Source organism: Equus asinus, chromosome 25, assembly GCF_041296235.1.
Source record: "Equus asinus isolate D_3611 breed Donkey chromosome 25, EquAss-T2T_v2, whole genome shotgun sequence".
Taxonomy (NCBI): Eukaryota; Metazoa; Chordata; class Mammalia; order Perissodactyla; family Equidae; genus Equus; species Equus asinus.
In genome coordinates this window covers 21,344,011-21,364,201 of record NC_091814.1, presented here as the reverse complement: position 1 = coordinate 21,364,201, position 20,191 = coordinate 21,344,011, and the positions used below count along the sequence as shown (strand labels likewise).

At 38.0% G+C, this 20,191-nt stretch overlaps 1 protein-coding gene across 1 annotated transcript in view; it reads left to right on the top strand.

Moving 5' to 3' along the window:
• The first annotated feature begins 1,200 nt into the window (after positions 1–1,200).
• Positions 1,201–20,191, top strand: part of SPTA1 (spectrin alpha, erythrocytic 1) — a 64,040-nt gene continuing 45,049 nt past the window's right edge. The window contains exons 1-15 of the mRNA XM_070497247.1: positions 1,201–1,437; positions 2,551–2,676; positions 4,329–4,469; positions 5,289–5,435; positions 7,479–7,612; positions 8,167–8,311; positions 9,596–9,750; positions 10,968–11,103; positions 11,217–11,318; positions 12,817–12,954; positions 13,569–13,679; positions 15,019–15,096; positions 15,240–15,395; positions 16,767–16,971; positions 18,370–18,551. Coding sequence (XP_070353348.1) covers positions 1,201–1,437; positions 2,551–2,676; positions 4,329–4,469; positions 5,289–5,435; positions 7,479–7,612; positions 8,167–8,311; positions 9,596–9,750; positions 10,968–11,103; positions 11,217–11,318; positions 12,817–12,954; positions 13,569–13,679; positions 15,019–15,096; positions 15,240–15,395; positions 16,767–16,971; positions 18,370–18,551 — 2,193 coding nt within the window. The remainder of the gene's footprint in view (positions 1,438–2,550; positions 2,677–4,328; positions 4,470–5,288; positions 5,436–7,478; positions 7,613–8,166; positions 8,312–9,595; positions 9,751–10,967; positions 11,104–11,216; positions 11,319–12,816; positions 12,955–13,568; positions 13,680–15,018; positions 15,097–15,239; positions 15,396–16,766; positions 16,972–18,369; positions 18,552–20,191) is intronic.

Below are 20,191 nucleotides of genomic sequence, written 5' to 3'. Positions count from 1 at the left end.
TTTAGGAAAAGCAGAACACTTTCCAAAGGAAACTGTGAGTACAGAATTCCTTACAGTATAATTTGTCACTAATATAGTTAGGAAGTCTCTCTCCTTTGAACTTTCTTTACTGTCTTTGACAGGATAATTAAGAATTGTTTTTTGCCTTTTAAGAAATAGAGAAGTTCAATTTAATTCTTTTTTTTTAATGTCTAGTCTTCTAAAAGCTGACCTTAAGCTTTAGCTATATAGCACCAAACCTCCGCAATGATCTGTTTATGAGGGTTCCATGCAGAGAATAACGAGGTAACTTGGAGCAAAATAATACACAATTAAGATTTGAATCTTCATAGGATGATTTAATTCTACAGCCAAACTAGTAAAGGCCATCCACAGAGTAGGGATTACACTTAGGAAAAAGGAAACTAAAATTTAAACTTTGTATTGAATGGTCTGGCTGAGGTAAGCTAGAGGAAAATATACGTAAATCCAGACGAATGAAGGTGGATCCTACAGAGATTTTGTAAGATATTGTCACAAACAGTTTGGATCTCACTATAAGGGAAGAGATATTTTATGCAGTTTGACAGTATTAGCTTTATATTGCACAAGCCAATTATTGAGATGCTAATAATTTAAAATTTGTAATACTTGTGTAGAAGATGTACTGAACTTTTGACTTGTAGTGTTTGTGAATAAAGCAAATAAAAGAGTAAATGATATATGAGACATACTTTTAAGTAATAAGAAAATATTTCCGAACTTTTTTGTATATCACTCATCAAGTTAATTGCAAGTCATTTTTAATTATTCATTAAATTACGTTCAGAACGATCAGTACTTGTCAACACCCTTTTTAACCTTTGAAAACAATAAAATTGCATTTATGTTATCCATCTAAAACTCTGTGATTTTGCTACTTTAAGCTTCTCTTCCATCATTAGTCCAAATTAATTCTATTTGTAGAACTGAATCAATGTTGGCATAAGTTTATGTGAAAAGTTGGAAGTGTTCTGAATGATCAAGATATTTTAGCCTAGATGGTAGCTGTGTATGGTTAAAATTATATAAATGTATCACAATCCTTTTAACAGAATTTACAGGCTTAAAGATATCTTAACATAAGTCCAATATGAATAAATGCCTTGGGACATATAAAAGGGACAACAAATTAGAGATTTGAGAACCAGCAATAGACAGAAGCTTTTTAATTTGCAGGCTATGGCGAGTGGTGGGCCAAAGGTGCTGGAAACAGCAGAGGAGATCCAGGAGAGGCGTCGTGAGGTGTTAAATCGGTACCAGAGGTTCAAGGAGCTGGTTGCTGAGAGGGGTCAGAAGCTTGAAGAGTCTTATCACTACCAGGTTTTCAGACGAGATGCAGATGACCTGGAGAAATGGATCATGGAGAAACTTAAGATTGCAGAGGATAAGAGCTATGAAGACCCAACTAACATACAGGTCACTCAGTTCCATTGACTTCCCCAGAGCAGACCCTAAGATCTCTAGGGAGGAAAACATTCTTTTAATAATATAAGAGTACATCTGGTTAACTGTAGGGGGATGACGTAATAGAAAGATTAGACTGTATGTTAAGGACAGTAATTCTGCCTCTAAATAGACCATGTCCTCAACTCCTTCAGCCTCAGTGTCTGATGTACAAAGGAAATTCATTCTAGATAGCATTCTGTGAGTGTAATATTCAGTTGAAGTTAAGCTATGGGCCAAACAGTGACTGAGAGATCAAAGTGATTTCAGTATTTTGTGACACGAAGGATGGAATTGAGGTGAATAGATATCTATGCTTCTGAAATAACTGCTCTCTACTCTCCTCAGAAAGACCTGAGTAAACCAAGGTTTTTCCTGTTTTTTTTTTTTTTTTTCCCAAATGGCTATTCATGCCCCTTGTGAAGTCCAAATGAGAGGTCCCAGGAGGAGAGGTTTAGCAGAAGCTCTCACTGCTACCTGTATTATGACATGTGGTGCAGTCATGATCAGAAGAAAAGGTTACATGCCTAAAAGGGGTAATTGATGTTGGCGAAAGAGCACCTGGAACAAGGACAAAATGATATGTATTAAATGGAGTAATTTATATATGACAACAATAGCATAATTTCGCATGCAAAAACCTCTCAATAAAAATAAAAAGCCATTATTGTTATGATCATCTCCCTCATTGCGCTCTACTTTCAACAGCACTTAGTTCTTTTCTGAAGAGGAAGTCCTTTTTTCTGAAGAGGAAAACCTCTGTGTTACATTCTTTCATTCCCACAGAAGGCAATTGAGACTTTAAAACAACAGGATATGTAGTGGAAATTCCCCAAAAGAAGTAGGGGGAGGAAAAAATCTTCCTAACTGAGCCTGGGCCCTTTGAAAACCTACGTGCAGTGGTTCTTCCTAGAGTAACCATTTCTTTTAGGATGTGACTCTTCCAGCGATGGTCATGGGTTATCACTTAAGCTAGGTTGGGAAACAAGTAGTTCTGCCTAAAAGCAAAACAAAGAGCAAGAGGATCTCTTCATGGTCCAGGAGACTAGGCTTCATTCACTATAAACTCCAATTTCTAAACTTCAGGGGAAATATCAGAAGTATGAATCCTTTGAAGCAGAGGTACAAGCAAAATCAAGGGTCATTCCTGAACTGGAAGAAATCTGGAGAGTTCGATTTACTGAGGGACATTTTGCCCATGAGGACACGAAGGTAAATGTATGGTAGGGTTCTTGAATAGAATTTTCTAGTTGTTGATTATGTTATCAGGGTTTTAATTGATTATATTGGATATAAACCTTGATGTAGTTGGCTTAGAATAAGGGCTTCTGCCTCTTATCTTCTACTGGGATTGGGGCAGGAAAAATGATGGAATGTCATTGTGTCCCTTGGGGTGGGGAGAAGAGCTATGATACAAAAGCTGTCTGTGATGGCATCACATTCCTCTTTATGCCATGCAGGATAAATTGGCTCAAGATCAAGCCCACTTCAACCTGGTTCTACATGTCCCAGATGAATTGGCTTCCCAAATGACCTTTCTAATTATTTGTATGACTTCAGATTCCTTGTCCCTTAAACTCTTCAAACAAGGGATGCTCTCCCATATGAATTTTCTCTGAAATCTTTCTCCCTTTGTCTATGATGCCTCGTTCTCTTCACAGCCCAATGCTATAACCACTATCATAATTCTCCAAACCTTCATGGTTGAAAAACTCTTAAAATCATTCGTCTTCAGAAAGTCCTCCCTGAACACTAAAGATCACCACCACTTTGGAGCACATTATTAATGTATCAGCTCTTTTCTGACTTAATCTATGTATGCTTCCAATATGTTTTTGTTGATATAGCCAACTCAGGATCTTTTTTGTAAGAGTGAATGTTTTACTGTTTAGTTTTTTAATTGTTAAAACAAATTTGTATTACATGTTCAAAAATTGAGAATGGTCTTTCTGTATTTAGCATACAAATTCTATCCCATTTTACTGTCAACAAAATATGGTCAAGGAATATAGACTTTAACTAGAATAAAACCTTATTAGAAAGAGGAATCTCTAACAAGAAAATCTCAAAACTTATTTCTTGATATAAGATAGAAATCATTTTTGTATTATTTGCAGTTTTTTTGTGCCACGAATTCCCTACTTTAATTAAAATATTTGAAAAATGTTTGAAACATCTTCACATCCGTCAGAATCACTGGGGCTATGTCAGATTGTATTGTGCAGGATTCAGAGAAAAATGTGGTCTACATGCTACCTTGAGCAATCGAGTAGTTGAAAGATACAAGGTTCTTGAAGACATGACATAGACAACAACTTCAATTTTACAAGATATGTACTACAGGATCTTCAAGCTAACCTGGCATCAAAGCCCTCAACTATATAGTCTCAAAATCCTCTTATTGCTTTGGTACTGCTGATTCCCTTTATAAGCCCGAAAAATTGTAGCTCTTATACTTTCTGGAAAACAGTTCGTGCTGTTTCTTATGTGACTTTGCCAGGGCTTAGAACACCTCTGCTCATCATCTACCTATCAAAATTCTATCTGTTCCTCAAGGTTCAGTTAAAATGAGCATTCTTCCACAAATACTTACTTTATCTTGTCTTATTGTTTGTAATCACTTCATCCTCTAAAACCCCAAAGCATTGCTAAAAAGTTTTATCTTATGAAAGATAATATATGGCTGGGTTTAATAGCTATTTCCATACAAATCCTATTTCCTCCTTTAAATATTTGTTGAGGAATTAATGCACACATGAATGGGAGGAGACATTTTTATCCAGGTCCCTCCCTATACAAGTCTCTGAGTCTGCACTTGCTCCACATTCTCTGTGACTGAGTGGTTTTGTTTCTCCTCCCCACAGAAACATCTGGACGAACTGCGCCATCTGTGGGACCTGTTGTTAGAGCTGACTCAGGAGAAGGGTATCCTGCTGCTGCAGGCCCTGAAGTTCCACCAGTACTTACAAGAGTGTGCTGACATCTTGGAGTGGATTGCAGACAAGGTATGGGGACATACAAGACTTCCTACCTCTGTGTCCTAGGCATCCATGTAAACTTAATGCAGACTATTCATAAAGAAGTCAGTGTATCTGTTCCTGGACTTTGTTCCTTGAAAGATGGAGGAATTTTGAGAGATTTAGGAGTACTTTGGGAGTTATTAACATTGTTTGTCAGATGTGAGGCATAAGTCTAAATGTATGGACCTGAATATAGAGAAGGCAGGACTTATGCAGAAACTGTGCATTGAAAGATGATCTAGTCTTGTCTCTTTTCTACTGTCCATGATCCTTAATTCCTTCTCCTAGATTTTTGCTCTTATCATGGGTCCAGGCTGAGGATATTGCCAGCACTTTACCTAGAACCTTATATCTCAGTGCCTATAACTGTGGAGTTTTCCATTTTTCCAAATAGATAGAGCAATATTATAGTTAGGACTGAAGATTTACACAAGCAAGTGCTTAGCACAGTGCTTTTGTAGTTATTCAGTATGTTGAATTGAGTAGAACCAGGACAAATTCACTTTTATGTTTCAAATGTATGTTTTATCTTCCAAAATGTAAAAGGGTCCTTCCATGGGCTGGGACCAACAATGCCCCTGGTCTTTCTGAAGGGTTACCACAAAGAACACTGTCCTTTGGGCTACGGTGTCACCTCAGGAAATGTACTCCTGATTCTGGCTTTCTCCTGAAGGGATTCTCCCAGGCTCCACCAGTATCTCCTTCCAGGTTATCCTGGGAATGTAGGCAAGGATTTTGGGCATTTGACCTGCAGCAATTCCTAAATGTTTGCTGGTGACTCAATAAAATTTTCTGTGTCTACAGGAAGCTATTGTGACATCCGTGGAGCTGGGTGAGGATTGGGAGCACACAGAGATTCTGCATAGGAAGTTTGAAGAGTTCCAAGGGGACCTAACAGCTCGAAAGAGGAGAGTGGATGCAGTGAACCAATATGCCAATGAGTGTGCTGAGGTGAGGTGGGGAACAAAAGAGTCATTCTAGGGAAAGAGTATGATCTTCAAGAGTAACTTCTGGCCATTAGTAGGAGCGACATGAAAGTTATAGGACATTGTGAGAAAACAGAGGGATTCAAGTCCCTGGAGTAACATGCCCAGAGCAGTTTCTTCTCTCTGGATTCATCCCTTGCCAGCCCATGGATACAGAGGTGTGAGTGGTATGTGTGTGTGTGCATGTGTGGAGGAAGTAAATCCACAATAAGATAACTCCTGCACTGTGCAGTAGACTAATTACTCATGCTTATGCAACACTCTTTCTTCATGAAGAAGAACCATAATAAAGTAGTGAAGAATATGAAATAATGGTGGGCTATTATGATATATATGATATGATACATGATTTTTTGTGAGGTGGGAGGGAAAGGAGGCAGATTTACCTTCATAGACTTAAGAGAATTCTTAAATAAGTTTTCAATATCTAAGCAGATAAATACTCAATGTGTGAATAATTACCCTAGTATATGCAAGAAAACTGGGAAGCCTGTCTGATTTTGCATGTATATAAAGGAACATGGAACTCCAGCAGTTGGTTATTATATTTTTCCATTTATGATTTCTTTGTCATTGCAGCTCTATAATGGGAATGATCTGTCTGTGTTAAAAAAAAAAAAAAAAAAACAAGATTACAGGATAAATGGCTACTGGAGTAGGAAAAGTAACCTGTTTCTCAATTTTTTTCCAGGCCACATTTCCAACAGTCCTTAAATGTTCTCCCTCCAACACCTTTCTCTTATTGTGGAGATTTTTTGGTTATGTATTACTACGTACCAAACTGCCACGAAACTTAAAATACCAAACGTTATTTGCTTCTGATTGAGTCAGACTCACTGATTCATGATTCAGTGACTCAGCTGCTCAGCTGGACAGTTCTCCAGACCTCACCTGGTATTCTTAAGTGGCTGCATTTATTGTTGGCTCAGTTCAGGTGGAGGAGCCAAAATGGCCTTGCTCCCATGTCTGGGGCCTTGGCAAGGATAAGGAAGCCTTTGTCCACATGGCCTCTCATTTTTCAGTAAACCATGCTCCTTTATGTGTCAGTGTTCCAAGAAGGTGAGAATAGAAGCTGAAAATCCTCCTGAGGTCTAAGTGCTGGGGCTCAGGGAATATCATTTCCGCTGTATGCTATTGGTAAGCAAGTTACAGGCCAACCTGAATCCAAAGTGAGGAAATAAACTTCACCTCTTGAAAAGAGGACCTTGTGGCAAAATAATGTGACCGCATTTTCTAATCTACCATAGGAAGTATTAAAACAATACAGGGTGTATTGTCTGTTCTTTTGGAGTTGGGCCCACACAGCTACAATGGAAAGGGCCATACACTCAGGAAGGAGAACGTAGAAAATTCTGTCTGAAGAGGCTTTGGAATGGGAATGGAACTGAAAATAAACAGGGACTTTGGCATATGGGGACTACTCAAAATTGGCAAGTATCAAAATAAGTTGATGTTGCTAGCTTAATCTAGTATTCATAAATCTCATTGCTTCAGATAGTTTGCAAGAAGGTGTGAAATTTTCTGCAAAATTATATATGTATTCATGTGTATACAACTCTGAGAAGAGAGAAATAGCTTTCATTGGATTCTCAAAGATGTCAGGACCCAAAAGAGTTAAGAACCACCATACAGGAGTTTTGGAAAATTCAGTCATATTTCACAAAAGGAATTTTCTCTTCTGTTCTTTGGTTTCTAGGATTTTCAGGGGATTTAGCAGGCATCAACAAGGTGGAGTTGTGAAAATAACCACGTGGTTGGGCAACCTGTGTTAGTAGGTTAGTCCAGTGCTGTGGGCAAAAAACAATATCTGGAAGATTGGCTTCCTAGATTTTGGTAATGTGGATCAGGTTAGAGCTAGGGAACAAGGCTAAGGAGAAGGTCAGTATCTGGCTAAATGGTCGTTCTCCACTTCTGATAAAGTATGAACCAATATGAAATGAGAAGGGTTTAAATGATTTTTGGAATAATCTCATCTTTGTATAATTCCAGCACTGCTTTCCTCCCACAGGAGAACCATCCTAAGCTGACTTTGATTAAGCAAAAGCAGGATGAGGTGAATACTGCCTGGGAACGTCTCTACAGTCTGGCTCTCAAGCGACAGAAAACACTGTCCGATGCTACAGACTTCCAGCGATTCAAAAGGTATGAATCTTGCCACCACAGTATAGGAAGCTCTGCAACAGCACCATGTTTGTTATTTGTGTTAGCCTGTGTCTACTGTTAGCAATCCTTGGCCAATATCTCAAAACAAAGAAGATCATGTGCTTGCCTTTAAGATAGCAATGGAGAGAATAGTTAAGAAAACTGACACCCACCATAAAGCCAAGTTTGTGGCAAATGGATCTCAAAGCAATAAAAATAACACTAGTGAATTAGTGATGGAAGCTCTTCAGAGACAAAGAAAGCAGATTAAGAATTGGATGGGATGGAAGGTGGAGTTGGGAAGAAAGACATGCATGGAGAGCTGACCCTGACATGGGAAGTATATCTGGAGGCTCAATAGTCAGGATGCCTGGGTCCCTACATCTCAATGGAAACAGTTAAAAGCAAGAATTCTTTACATTACCTTTTATTAGTGTGTAGGAATACATGGTAATTGCTAACTGGGTGAGGTAGAGTGGTCCTTGCCATGTGCTCTGTTTGCCCTGCAATGCCTGGCATCTTCTTTTGTTGGAGCTCATGTGGATATCTGCCAGGGATGTGACTGAAGCCATCCTGTGGACCAAGGAGAAGGAGCCTCAGCTTACCTCTGAAGACTATGGCAAAGATCTTGTCAGCTCAGAGGCACTGTTTCACAGCCACAAGACACTTAAGAGGAACCTCGCAGTCATGGATGACAAGGTAAGTACTTTTGGAGGAATGGCTAGCCCTTTGAGCTAGAGGAAGCATTTAGTGGTCATCTTGCCTCCAGAGGACACAGTAAATTCACTTTTCAATGAAGGAGAAATTCTGTGGCCCTTGAATATACCTCCTCCTTCTAGTTCATAACTCGTATGTGGATATTGGATATCTCTTATTTTTATTTGAATTACTTTTATTTAAATATTTCAGAAAATATTGTGTTTTTTGTAATGTATTTTATGATTAAAAAAAAAAAAAGATACCTCCAAGAATGGTTTGCTACTCTCACTCCATACTCTGTGGCCAGAGAATATTTCCTTTCATCTAATCATATTTTCTTCTGTTGCAGGTGAATCCTGCTTTTTTTCCTCCACTCAGTAGATAACGGAAGATATTTCTTCTTCCCCTTTTATAGTAAACATGGAGCTTACTAAACCCACCTTTGGGTTCTCTTCTGAAACCTGGAAAAACCCAGTTCTGATACTTAGAGGGGCAGACATAGGCATACTAGAACCTGGAGCAAGCTTGTATTATTGAATGATTCCAATCCTAACTTTTTCTCCTCACAGTTTTAACCAGAACTTAAGCAAATTATTCCTGAGTGTCTACAGTGGCAGATCCCCACTTGCTGTGCTTTAACCATAGCTCTGTTCCTGAGTCCAGTTTCTGAAAACTCTTCCACCATTCTATTTCTTCTTTAATTCTGGCTCATTTTTTTTAACCTTTTGTCTTTTTTTCTAATAATCTAAAATAAAATCTCGTGATTTGATGAGTAATGGAGATGAAATACTAAATTCTAGATAACACCTGATTATAGTTGAGTATAATGAAAGGACTAATAGTAAACGTGGAAAGTCACTCATATTCACTCATATTTTTGCCCTATTGTACTCAAAATGGTCTGGCACTAATGGAACTTTCTTGGCAGAAATTTTCCTGGGTAGAAATTTCTTTCTGATTCCTACAATAATATTTACAGAAATTGTATAGAGGGTAGCGAAGGAGCTCTATAAAATAAATTATAATTTATTTTATTATGAAAGGAAGATTATAAAACAAGAAAATGCATGTGAAGTGCTTAGCACAATAAGAGACAAAAAAGTGCTCAGTAAATTTTTATTATTAATATAGTGCATTAGTATATTAATTGAAATATGTCACTATTAATTCATTGATGTATTACTATTATTCATATGATTTTTTTGTTACATCCCTCCCATGAAACTTTGCCAGGAGGATTCTGAGTGCTTGGATTTCCCACTAGGTTTTTGTTTTGTCCCAAAGGTGAAAGAGTTATATGCCAAAGCAGAGAAGCTTAAGCTTTCTCATCCTTCGGATGCACCTCAGATCAAGCAGATGACAGAGGATCTGGTCTCCTCCTGGAAGAACATTCAGGCCTTGGATACCAACAGATTTGCAAAACTGCAGGCTTCTTACGGGTGGGAAAACCCTCCTCTCTATTGCTCTACTTATCTCTACAGGGTCCAGGTACAATACAAAAAGCAGAAATAAAAGAGTGAAAGAAGTAAAACAATGAGAGATTTAGCCCTCCTGCTTGCTCAGTAGAGGCAAAAGAAGATTTAATTTGCCAAGGGAAGTCCTTTGCAAGCTGATATAATGTTCAGCATGATGACTCCCCTCTCTTGCACTCCTTCTGTCCTCCTCTGTTTGTATAGTTGTAGGAGGCTATGAAGTGGCCCATGGAGCTGGAAAAGCAGCTTGAGAAATGTCAAAATCCTGACTCTAACTGAAATGAATTTCAATTTCTAAGCTGAAGAGCATGAAAATAAATCTAGAGGGGCAGGCCCCATGGCGCAGTGGTTGGGTTCAGCACGCCTCACTTCAGCTGCCTGAATTTGTGGGTTTGGATCCTGGACATGGACCTACACCACTCATTGGCCATGCTTTGGTATGACCCACATGCAGAATAGAGGAAGATTGGCACAGATATTAGCTCATGGCTAATCTTCCTCAAACAAAAAAAAAGATGAAAAATGGTGATGGATGTTAGCTCAGGGCAGATCTTCCTCATCAAAAAAATAAAAAAATAAAAAATAAAATAGTAATTAAAAAATCTAGAATTTTTTCCTGAATGTGGGTTAGCTTGCCAAAAAACTGGGTGTCATGTCAGTGGTCAATTTTCAGAATTAGTCGTTAAATTACCAGAAAACATTATTTATCTATCTCATTGTTATGATTTAAAATTAAATGATGAGCATTTAATTTTTGAATAGGTAACCATTTTAGTGGTTTTTGTTTTTTACTGAAAGAGTTTAGGGTGAACTAAGATATATGAGGGCTCCTAATCCTAACTCTAGGCCCCCTCCTCACAAGGTGCTTCCTGTTATTTATCTATTATTTGCTTATTTATTGGCCTCTTTAAGAATATTTTACTCCACCTTATGTGCCTCTTGGATAGGTGTGATCTCGTGATGTTGGAAATGCAATGCCCATGTGCCTCATCACACAATGACACATCTACTCAAGGAATAGACAACCCCAAGTGAAGGCCTTGCAACCTGTGCCACTAACAGAACTGGAGGCAGATCAGGGAAATGGGAGCAATGATCTTAGCTCAACCCAACCCTGACTTTTTGTTCAAAGTCCATTTACGTCTACTTTCTCCTTCCTGTCCTTTACTTTACCTTTCCCTCAGGTACCAGCGGTTCTTATCTGACTATGATGAGCTCTCAGGCTGGATGAAGGAGAAGACCACTCTGATCAATGCTGATGAGCTGCCCACAGATGTGGCTGGTGGGGAAGCCCTGCTAGACAGGCATCAGCAGCACAAGGTAGACAGGAAAGGCCTCCCCAGTAGGAGGAAAAGGGAGGTGCCCTGACTCAATGCCGAGAATATTGGAAGGTTTCTTGCTGCATTTTAAGATATTTTGTCTTCCGGCCACAGCATGAGATTGACTCTTACGATGACCGATTTCAATCCGCTGATGAGACTGGTCAAGCCCTGTTGGATGTAAATCATGAAGCCTCTGTGGAAGTTCAGGAAAAGGTAATGTAGTTTAACAAATTTCATGAAATTTTGATAGCTATTTAGCCCCCACTTAATCTCATAATAATATGATAATCTCTGAATGGGAAGAAGATAGAAGTCATGTAAACGTGTTAATAATATGGGCCTAAATTTCACACTGCTTCCTTCTCAAATTGCTTTAGCTAAATTGAGTCATTTGAAATTCTCAGGACATGCTGTGTGCTTCCTTATGTCTGAGCTTTCATTTCACAAACCTACCTACTTTCATCTTGATACCTTCTACCTAATAAGAAACTTCCATACCATCTTGCCTTGTCACATATGCTCCACTTTATCACTTTCCAATGCTTATCTCTAGAGTGTAAATTCTATGAGGACTGCACCTTATTCATCTTTGGGTTCCCTAAGGTGCTAGCACAGTGCCTGGCACATGGTTGGCACCTGTGCCTTTTCTTTTCTCCTCCATACAACCTCAGATCAAACTGATTTTCCTATATCTGTGTGTCTCAAATTTACATTAAATAACAAGAAAGCTTTAAACACTCAGAATTCCATTGATGGAAGAATCAGGTTAGCCATTACGCTAATCTCCTGGATCACAGGGGCTCCTCTCAACCCCCTGACCCAGAGAGATTTTGCTCCAATCACAGAGTCACAGGAACTCCCTGGGATAATAATTAAAATAAGATTTGCAGGCTCTTTGCATTTCATTAGACTCCAAGCTCAGCCTTAAGCACTATGATGGATGAGATTGAGGTGACCATATTTTGAATTCCCCCCAGAACTCTATGGGAACATTATATTATGGATTTCTGTTACTAACAATTTTCTGCCAAAGGAATAGCAGGACCCTAAGTCCTTAAAAATTTATCTGTTGTCTTGGGATTCTGAGAATTTGTGCTCTTTTTGATAGAGTTAATACAGCATATGTGTTAATAAGATGGAATTTCTTGGGCAGATGCTCGGGCAGAAACAAAAGCTTTTACAAGTGAGAATGACACTTTTTTCTTGATGGTTCTTATTTGCTTTCAGAGAAGAATGCAAATTTATCAGTCTGATATTTTAACTACTCTAGAACTTGAACTTCACCAAATGTCCACCCTTTTTAGATACTGCACTTTACTCTGTAGCACTTTGTGTAATCTAACAACTATTTAGAGTAATTATTTGCTCATGGCTTTCTGTCTTCCTGTAATCCTGATCCCCCCTCCCTGCCCTTTAAATCTGTTTGATATGATACATCCTATGCTTCTTCTCCCTGATTCTTCCAATCAGAATTAATCTTTTCTTGTTTATTTATACATATTAAGTGTGTTGTACCTCTTTTATGGTATTTATTCCATTTTTCCTAGACTACAGTTATTTGCTTAAAGGTTGGAGCCTTAAGAGAAAAGCCTATTTCCTGTTCACTTTTTGTATCCTTCAAAAGACCTTGCATTTACTAGATGCCCAGTAAATGTAGGATAAAATAAATTCATTAAATATCTTCTCAATACATTATCTCTTTCTTCTAAAGATGACAGAACTTGCCAATCAGTGGGCCGCACTGTTGGAACTGTGGGACAAGCGTCAGCATCAGTATGAGCAGTGCTTGGACTTGCACCTCTTCTACCGTGACAGTGAGCAAGTGGACAGTTGGATGAGTAGACAAGAGGTAACAGGAGGGGCTCAGCAAGCCTCCAAAATCATTTCTCCCATTCCTCGTTACCACTATGACTACTATCAGCACCCTCAGAAGCACTTCTGTGGTCTGAAGCAGTTCCCGGGAACTGGAGAGTGATCCACAAGGAGAAGAAAAGGTTGACCCTCTCTGTAAGGTTCCAGAATTCCCTCATGGACAAATGTATAGAAAACCTACCTAAATACATAGCAGAGTGGCTTTAACCTCAACTGAACACAAAGAAAAGTATTTTGCAAAAGGAGTCAGAGAGAGAAATTTGTGATGAGTCAGGCAGAATTAACCAGAGATTTCCTGGAGGAGGTGATCGGTCTTCTCAAGGCAGCTTTGAGATCTCAGACTGGTATCTAGATTGGTTGGGAGAATTCTATGTGGACAAATGTGATAAAGTTTATGAGAGGACTGGGAAGGAAGTCTGAATGTCCTGATATTTGATATTAGTCTCTACTTACTACATTACTTCGTGTTAATTCCCATCTTGCTCTCCAACCCCCTCACCTCCTTTTGTAGTCCTTGTCTCAGAGATATTCCAAAGGGAATGTTTCTCACCATTGAGGCACAGCTGAGCTATATGTTTCTGTCTTCTATAGGCTTTCCTGGAAAACGAGGACCTGGGAAACTCCTTGGGCAGTGTAGAAGCCCTTCTTCAGAAGCATGATGACTTCGAGGAAGCCTTTACTGCCCAGGAGGAGAAGATCACAGTAAGAAATGGGCCCTGGTTGGGGCATTGACTTAATGTTTGTATATATCATCTCATACAATACCTATCCTTAGGTAGAATCACTGATAACTATCAGACATTACATGAGAATTATCCTTAAAAGAGAAGATATCAGGAAAAATAATCATACCCATTTTTATCACCACATCTCTTATTCAACCAAGCATGTTTAGAAAGTTTTTAAATAGTTCAAGCCATTTATATTGTCTAATGAAGTGTGTGATTGTCTTTTTTATGCAATGTAAGTAGAAACTATTGAATCCATATCTGACATAGAATCACTACTTAAAAGTTAAAAATGTTTGAAATTTACTTTTTTAGTGTTTTCTTCTCCAGTAACGTCTTTTTAGTTTTCTCTAGTAATATCTAGATATCTAAGTAATATCTATTCTATTCCTGTATAAGTATATCTTCATCTTTGTGTTTCTAATCTAACTCTACTACAGTTTTCCTGTGAACTATAATTTACAATGTCCCAGAAACTGGTCAATGTATATGCAGGGCTCAGAGAAGGGTGAGGAAGACTTTTTTGGTCCAATATACTCTGTCTTTGACTGTCTTCCAGGATGGTGCTGGCTTTAAGCTCACACACACATATACTATCACCACCAGCAACAACAACAAAAACAATAAGATTCCCAGTCTTCTCTGTTAATCCTCAGTCATACAGAGCTTAATACGGTCCTTATCAATCCATAGGATTGTTCTGATGACTCTCATTGGTAAAAGCAAACAGTGTCTTGTTTATAAAATGCTATAATTTATTTTAGATCATTTTCCTATTCTCAATCAGCTAATCCATCCTGAGCTCTAGCAATTTTAGGAGTTCATAAATGAAGATGAGTGGAAATTCACCTCTACAATTTCTGACTCCTCTCCCTGTGCAGCTAGAGATATAAATGTGTATATATATACATATATATATATATATATATATATATATATAAAATATATGATGGATAGATAGGTAAATAGACTGGCAACTGAACATGGCTATATTGAGAGTGCTTCCTCTTGTAAATTTAAGAGACGATCCAATACTCATCTTTCAGTCACATTAAAATTCACTTACCATAACCTAGATTTTAAAAATATTGTGGCATGGAGAGGGTAATTAACTTCCCTGAGATATATGTTTTGAAATACAATTTATAATAGAAATCAGAACTAGGACATAGATCTTCTGATCCTGAAACTTGTGCTCTTTGCAATGTGGGAAGCTCTCCCATATTGCTATGCTCGCTCTTTAAATAGCTAGCTAAACTGTATCCACTTATTCAGTGGCCGCTGAGGGAAAATCACTCTGGTTGTTTTTTCAGACCTTAGACAAGACTGCAACCAAACTGATTGATAATAAGCATTATGATTCAGAGAACATCGCTTCTATCCGTGACCAGGTATGTTCAAGGTACCAAATGTGCATCTACCTGTGCACTGGGGTCATAGAAACTGTTGGGTTGACGGTGATAAAGGTGGGCGGTAAATCTCATTTGTCCATATTTGGTTTTGCTGACAGTGAGTTTGTTCATGGTTTTTGCAGCTGTTGGTTCGGCGGGATGTCCTACGTGACAGGGCTGCTGTTCGACGCAGATTGCTGAAGGAGTCTTTGCTTCTGCAGCAGATGTATCAGGACTCAGATGACCTAAAGAACTGGATCAACAAGAAGAAAAAGTTGGCAGATGATGAAGAATACAAAGTAGGAGGATTTTCAGACCCTGGACATATTCATTGGACTTATGTTTCATGGAATTAGAGTCTTGAAGCTGAAATGATGATAAGGTTCAGCTAGTGAACCTCATTTTACAGATGAGCAGACAGAGTCTCAGAGAAGGGCAATGACTCCCTTAAGGTTATATATCTAGCTAAAAGCCAAGAATCTAGTTTCTTGTTTCCACATATGCTGCTGCCTCTCACCCCTTTTCTCTGGTACAATTTCTAATGGTTCTTAACAGAATGGTGGAAGGAAGGGACTGCTCCTCATTTAGCTGCTTACTGTCCCTGGATCACCTCTTCTGCTCCCCTCTGCACCCTTATAGTAGGAAAATATTGTATCTAAGCCCAATGTGCATTCAAGTTTACTGAAATCTACTGTGAACTTAAAAGTAACCTAAGAGTTTGGTATAATATAGACATACAGTTTTGTTGCTAGAAGGGAACAACTCCTTATTTTATAGATGAGGAAATCAGAGATTTTAAATGGAAAGTGAATTGCCCAAAGTTATCCAGTTATTTAGAAGGCAGTTTAACATCAGTTTTAGAATCACAAATTCTGGAGAAGGTGACCCTGGGCTTGAATTCTCTCCCTCTTCAGTTTTAGGTTATGTGACTTTGGGAAATTCCTGAATTACCTCTGAGCCATAGATTTCTCTACCCTACGGTTGTGTAAAACAGATGTTTTTTACTCACGAATATTATATCATATAAACTATTATTTCACACATATATATACTCACAAGCTTTCACATTTACAGTCAGGGCTAGAATTAGTCTCTTGGTTTCTAGGCCAATATCTATTCACAATATTCACTTTTCTAAATCTCATGTAGTCTTAAATGTATACCTCTGATCTCTTTGGTCTTATATCTTTATAGAATTCTGAGCATCTTATCTGTACCTTTCATTCTGTGAAACTTGGTAATATGTGTTAGTGTTCTTTAGAGGAGTTATGGTTCCAGTGTATACAGGGTAAACAGATCTTCTCTCTTTGGAGCCAATGAACGGATGGTTCATGTACTAGGGCAGGGATAGAAAAAAAGTTCATCTTTTGTGACAGATCTGATTGATTGTTAATATTTGCATGGAGTGTCATATTCAAAATGATCTTGAGTAAAGATCTAGGTTCTGTAGAAATAAAAGCAGGGATTGATTAGCCAAGTTCGCCACGTGTAGAGAAGGAGGGATTGGTCACAAGAGTTTCCTAAGCATTCTCTAGCTCTGTACTTGGACCAGGACGGGTCTTGCTTGTTTTCTCTTCTTAGTACAGTTATATTTACAGTGAGAAGTAACCCCCATTCTCAAAATTTCTGCCCCATTTTCTGGTTTCCTTTTATTTTTTGTCTTGTCTCAGGATATACAGAACTTGAAGAGCCAGGTACAAAAGCAACAAGCCTTTGAAGAAGAACTGGCAGCTAATGAGATTCTGCTCAATAACCTAAAAATGACTGTCCAGAAAATGATTGAGGATAATCACTATGCCTCTGACACTGCAGCCGCTCGTGTGAGTGAAGTTGCCAGCCTCTGGGAGAAATTGCTGCAGGCTACAGCACAGAGAGGTTAGAAGCAGAGGTTTGGGTGAAAAGTTACTTCCTAAATTCTGAAACCTACTGTTTTCATCTTTTACCACCTCGAATTTACCTGGCGACCTCTATGAGAGGAGATGCTACTCATTTGCTTCCCCTATTGGTCAAGAAGTTTTTGAAATCCAATCTAAATTTATCCCACTATATATTTATACAATTTTATGTTTTCTTCATGTATGTAGAATTTTTAAGGGAAATTCCTTTTGTTTTCTTCACTCTTCTCCCACTTTTTCTTCTTTCTCTTGAATAAATATTCAGGAACCATGACTTCAGTATTGCCTATGCACCTAAAACTAGTTTCCTTAAATTAGATTTTATATATATTGGTTCTAAAGATGAGACAAGATCTTATGACCTAGGTTATTAAATTAGACATTAAAAGATTGTCAATGCCACATATGATGTTCCTACAATATTTCATTCTTATAAATAGGGCTTGATGACTTGTTGCTTTTGTCACCTGTCTGAAAGTGTTCAGCCTCTGCTGTAAGCTCTTAAAAAAAAATTCCCACCTGTCTGCTTAAACAGTCTCTACTTACAAGTAACCTTCCATCTTCCTGTGCAAAATTAATCAATTGTCATAGTTGACACAAATAATGAGGTTCCCCTGTGAATATTCCCCTTGTTATGAGCATCATCTATAGACAAGACTCTGCCTTGGTTACAGAAGAGGTACATAGTACTGATTTTGTTGAATGTCACCCTGATTTTTGGTTTAGGAAAAAATTCCAATTTGGCTATAACAATAAGTTGCAGCTACTCTCCACTATCAGGAGATAGAAATAATTGCTTTACATAAATAATGCAAATAATTTCTATAAAGCCATAGAATAAAGAATTTAGCTGAGTACAGTGAGGATAATCAGGACATTTTATGGAAGAGAAAATTATGTGGTGTGGTGTGGTTTGCGATGAAGGACAGGTACAAAAAAGGGAGGTAGCAGGGTTCTGAGAAAGGCATTTATAAAAAGACATTTCAAAATTTCAAATTGAGCCAACTCAAAGTTTGATACTTCTCGTGGAAAGTGCAGTGTTTGGATTTGAATACTTTTGAAAGGGAGGTCTCCAAAGAGAGTAGCAAGTGACATATGAAAATACCTAACATGGTTAAAATGCAGTAGCTCTATACCTCATCAGGGAATAAACTTATTGTTTATCTTTGTTTTGAGAGCACTACTACTTTCAAAAACAAATACCATTTAAATTCTACAAATTTAAGGTGATTTTTTGCATAATCAAACGTGAGACAGTTGTATATTTTCCCACTGCAATGTCAAAATGTTATATTGCTCCTTAAGTTGATGGAAGCTATATTATTGTGCAATGAGAAGCAGTTATGGTACCTGTCTGATACCTAGTGTCTTCTCCCAGGGACTGAGTTGGAGAAAGCCAACAAGCTGCTGCAATTTGAAAATAATGCAGAAGATCTGAAGCACTGGCTGATGGAGGTTAAGTGGCAGGCTTCCTCTGAGGACTATGGGAAAGGCCTGGCAGATGTACAGAATCTCCTCAGGAAACATGGGCTTCTGGAGTCTGCTGTGGCTGTTCGTCAGGTTTGTTGCTTGCTCTTTGGCCACTTGTAGGCTAAAACACTTGTATATGCTCTGAGCACACTCGTAATAAGTAGGTATTATTAAAAGAGAAAGAGAGCAAGAAACCAAAAGTAAACATTTTAAAATTTTACTTGGTCAACTGTCTCTTCCCAATATCTCTTCTAATCCAACCATTCTCCTGGGTGCCTGATGTCTTTTGTCAGATGCCCATAGCTGATAAGACTTTGTTGAATCTTCCAAATGTAACTCCATATTCTCAATCTGGAAACCTGGGTTGTATATATAGCCTTGTTACTGACTAGTTATGTGATCTTTCATGTGTCTTTTCACCTTTTTAACTCTGTATCCTTATCTGTGAAATAAGGATTTGGATAAAATTGCCTCTTCTTGTTCTGGCATTCTGCAACTCAAAGTTTGAAAATATCTTTAATCTTACCTTTTTTTTTTTTAGCTAAGAAAATCGAAACCCATAGAAGTAAACTGGTTTCTCTGATGTCACAGAGAAAATTAGCAACAGAGCTGGGACTATGATGCAGATGTCCAGGCTCTTAGTTTTATGGTTATCCCCTGACATCCCATCAGACTATTATTTATTAATACTGTATCCAATAGGTTTCTAGAGTATAGACACTGTATGTGAGTATCTGGAGAACTCAGTGGAAATCTATTCTCACTTCACTCAATTTCTCATCCCAGGAATTCTAGCTTGTATGTAAAGATGATTCTGCTGTTTCCTAGAAGTTCCCACTGATCTATCTTGTTAAAATACAGTTTTATAATGTCTGTTCTTTGGTCACTCAGAGTAAAATAGGGAAGAAAGAATAATCTACAGAAAACAGAAAAAGCAAAACAAACACAGTCACTCATATAGCTCTAAGAATGGCTTGATGGGGCTTGAAATAAAGTAAAAGGCTGGAGGTTGGAAAACCATATAAAGATAGCTTTTAAATCTAAGTGGAGGAGGAGAGTTTGCAATGATTTTCAAAGGAGGGAAAAGATGAGATATGGTGAAAAGTAAACAAAAATATACAAAGAAGAGGAACAGCCTGTGTAAACATGTAATAGAAGTATGTTACTCTGGGAGAGTTAGGGCAGCAAATCACCAAGAATTCATTCTCCTATTTGGGATAGAGGCTGAGATATAATGCTTAAAGAGGAAATTTTCAATATGGAATATGACAGTGGAAATGATCTTCAATATCCTGTAGCCCAAAGTCCTCATTATGTAGATGAGGAAACTAAGATCAAAAAAAGTGAAAGAGCTTTCCCAAGATCAAATGGCAATTGACTAGCAACCAAGAATAGAAGTCACGTCTTCTATCTCCTCAGTCTAGGGCATCTTGCTCTACAGTAGAGATTTTCAAGTAGTAAAGTGGATCCATAATGATAATGATAATTATGATGTTTTAATTCACTCTATTACACTATGATGTTTTCCAAAGTTAATGTGTTTCTCCTAAGAGATGAGAACAGTTCCTTAGTGAGAGATTTTAATTTTAATTCTTTATGAAGCCTTAATTCTGTATGGAGAAGTGAGTATATGTTTTCAGAAGCCATTGATGGCCAATGGTTTGTTCCAAATTGAGAGGAGATAAATCAAACCCTTTATAGGTTGAACACTGGATAGCAAAATAGAATAA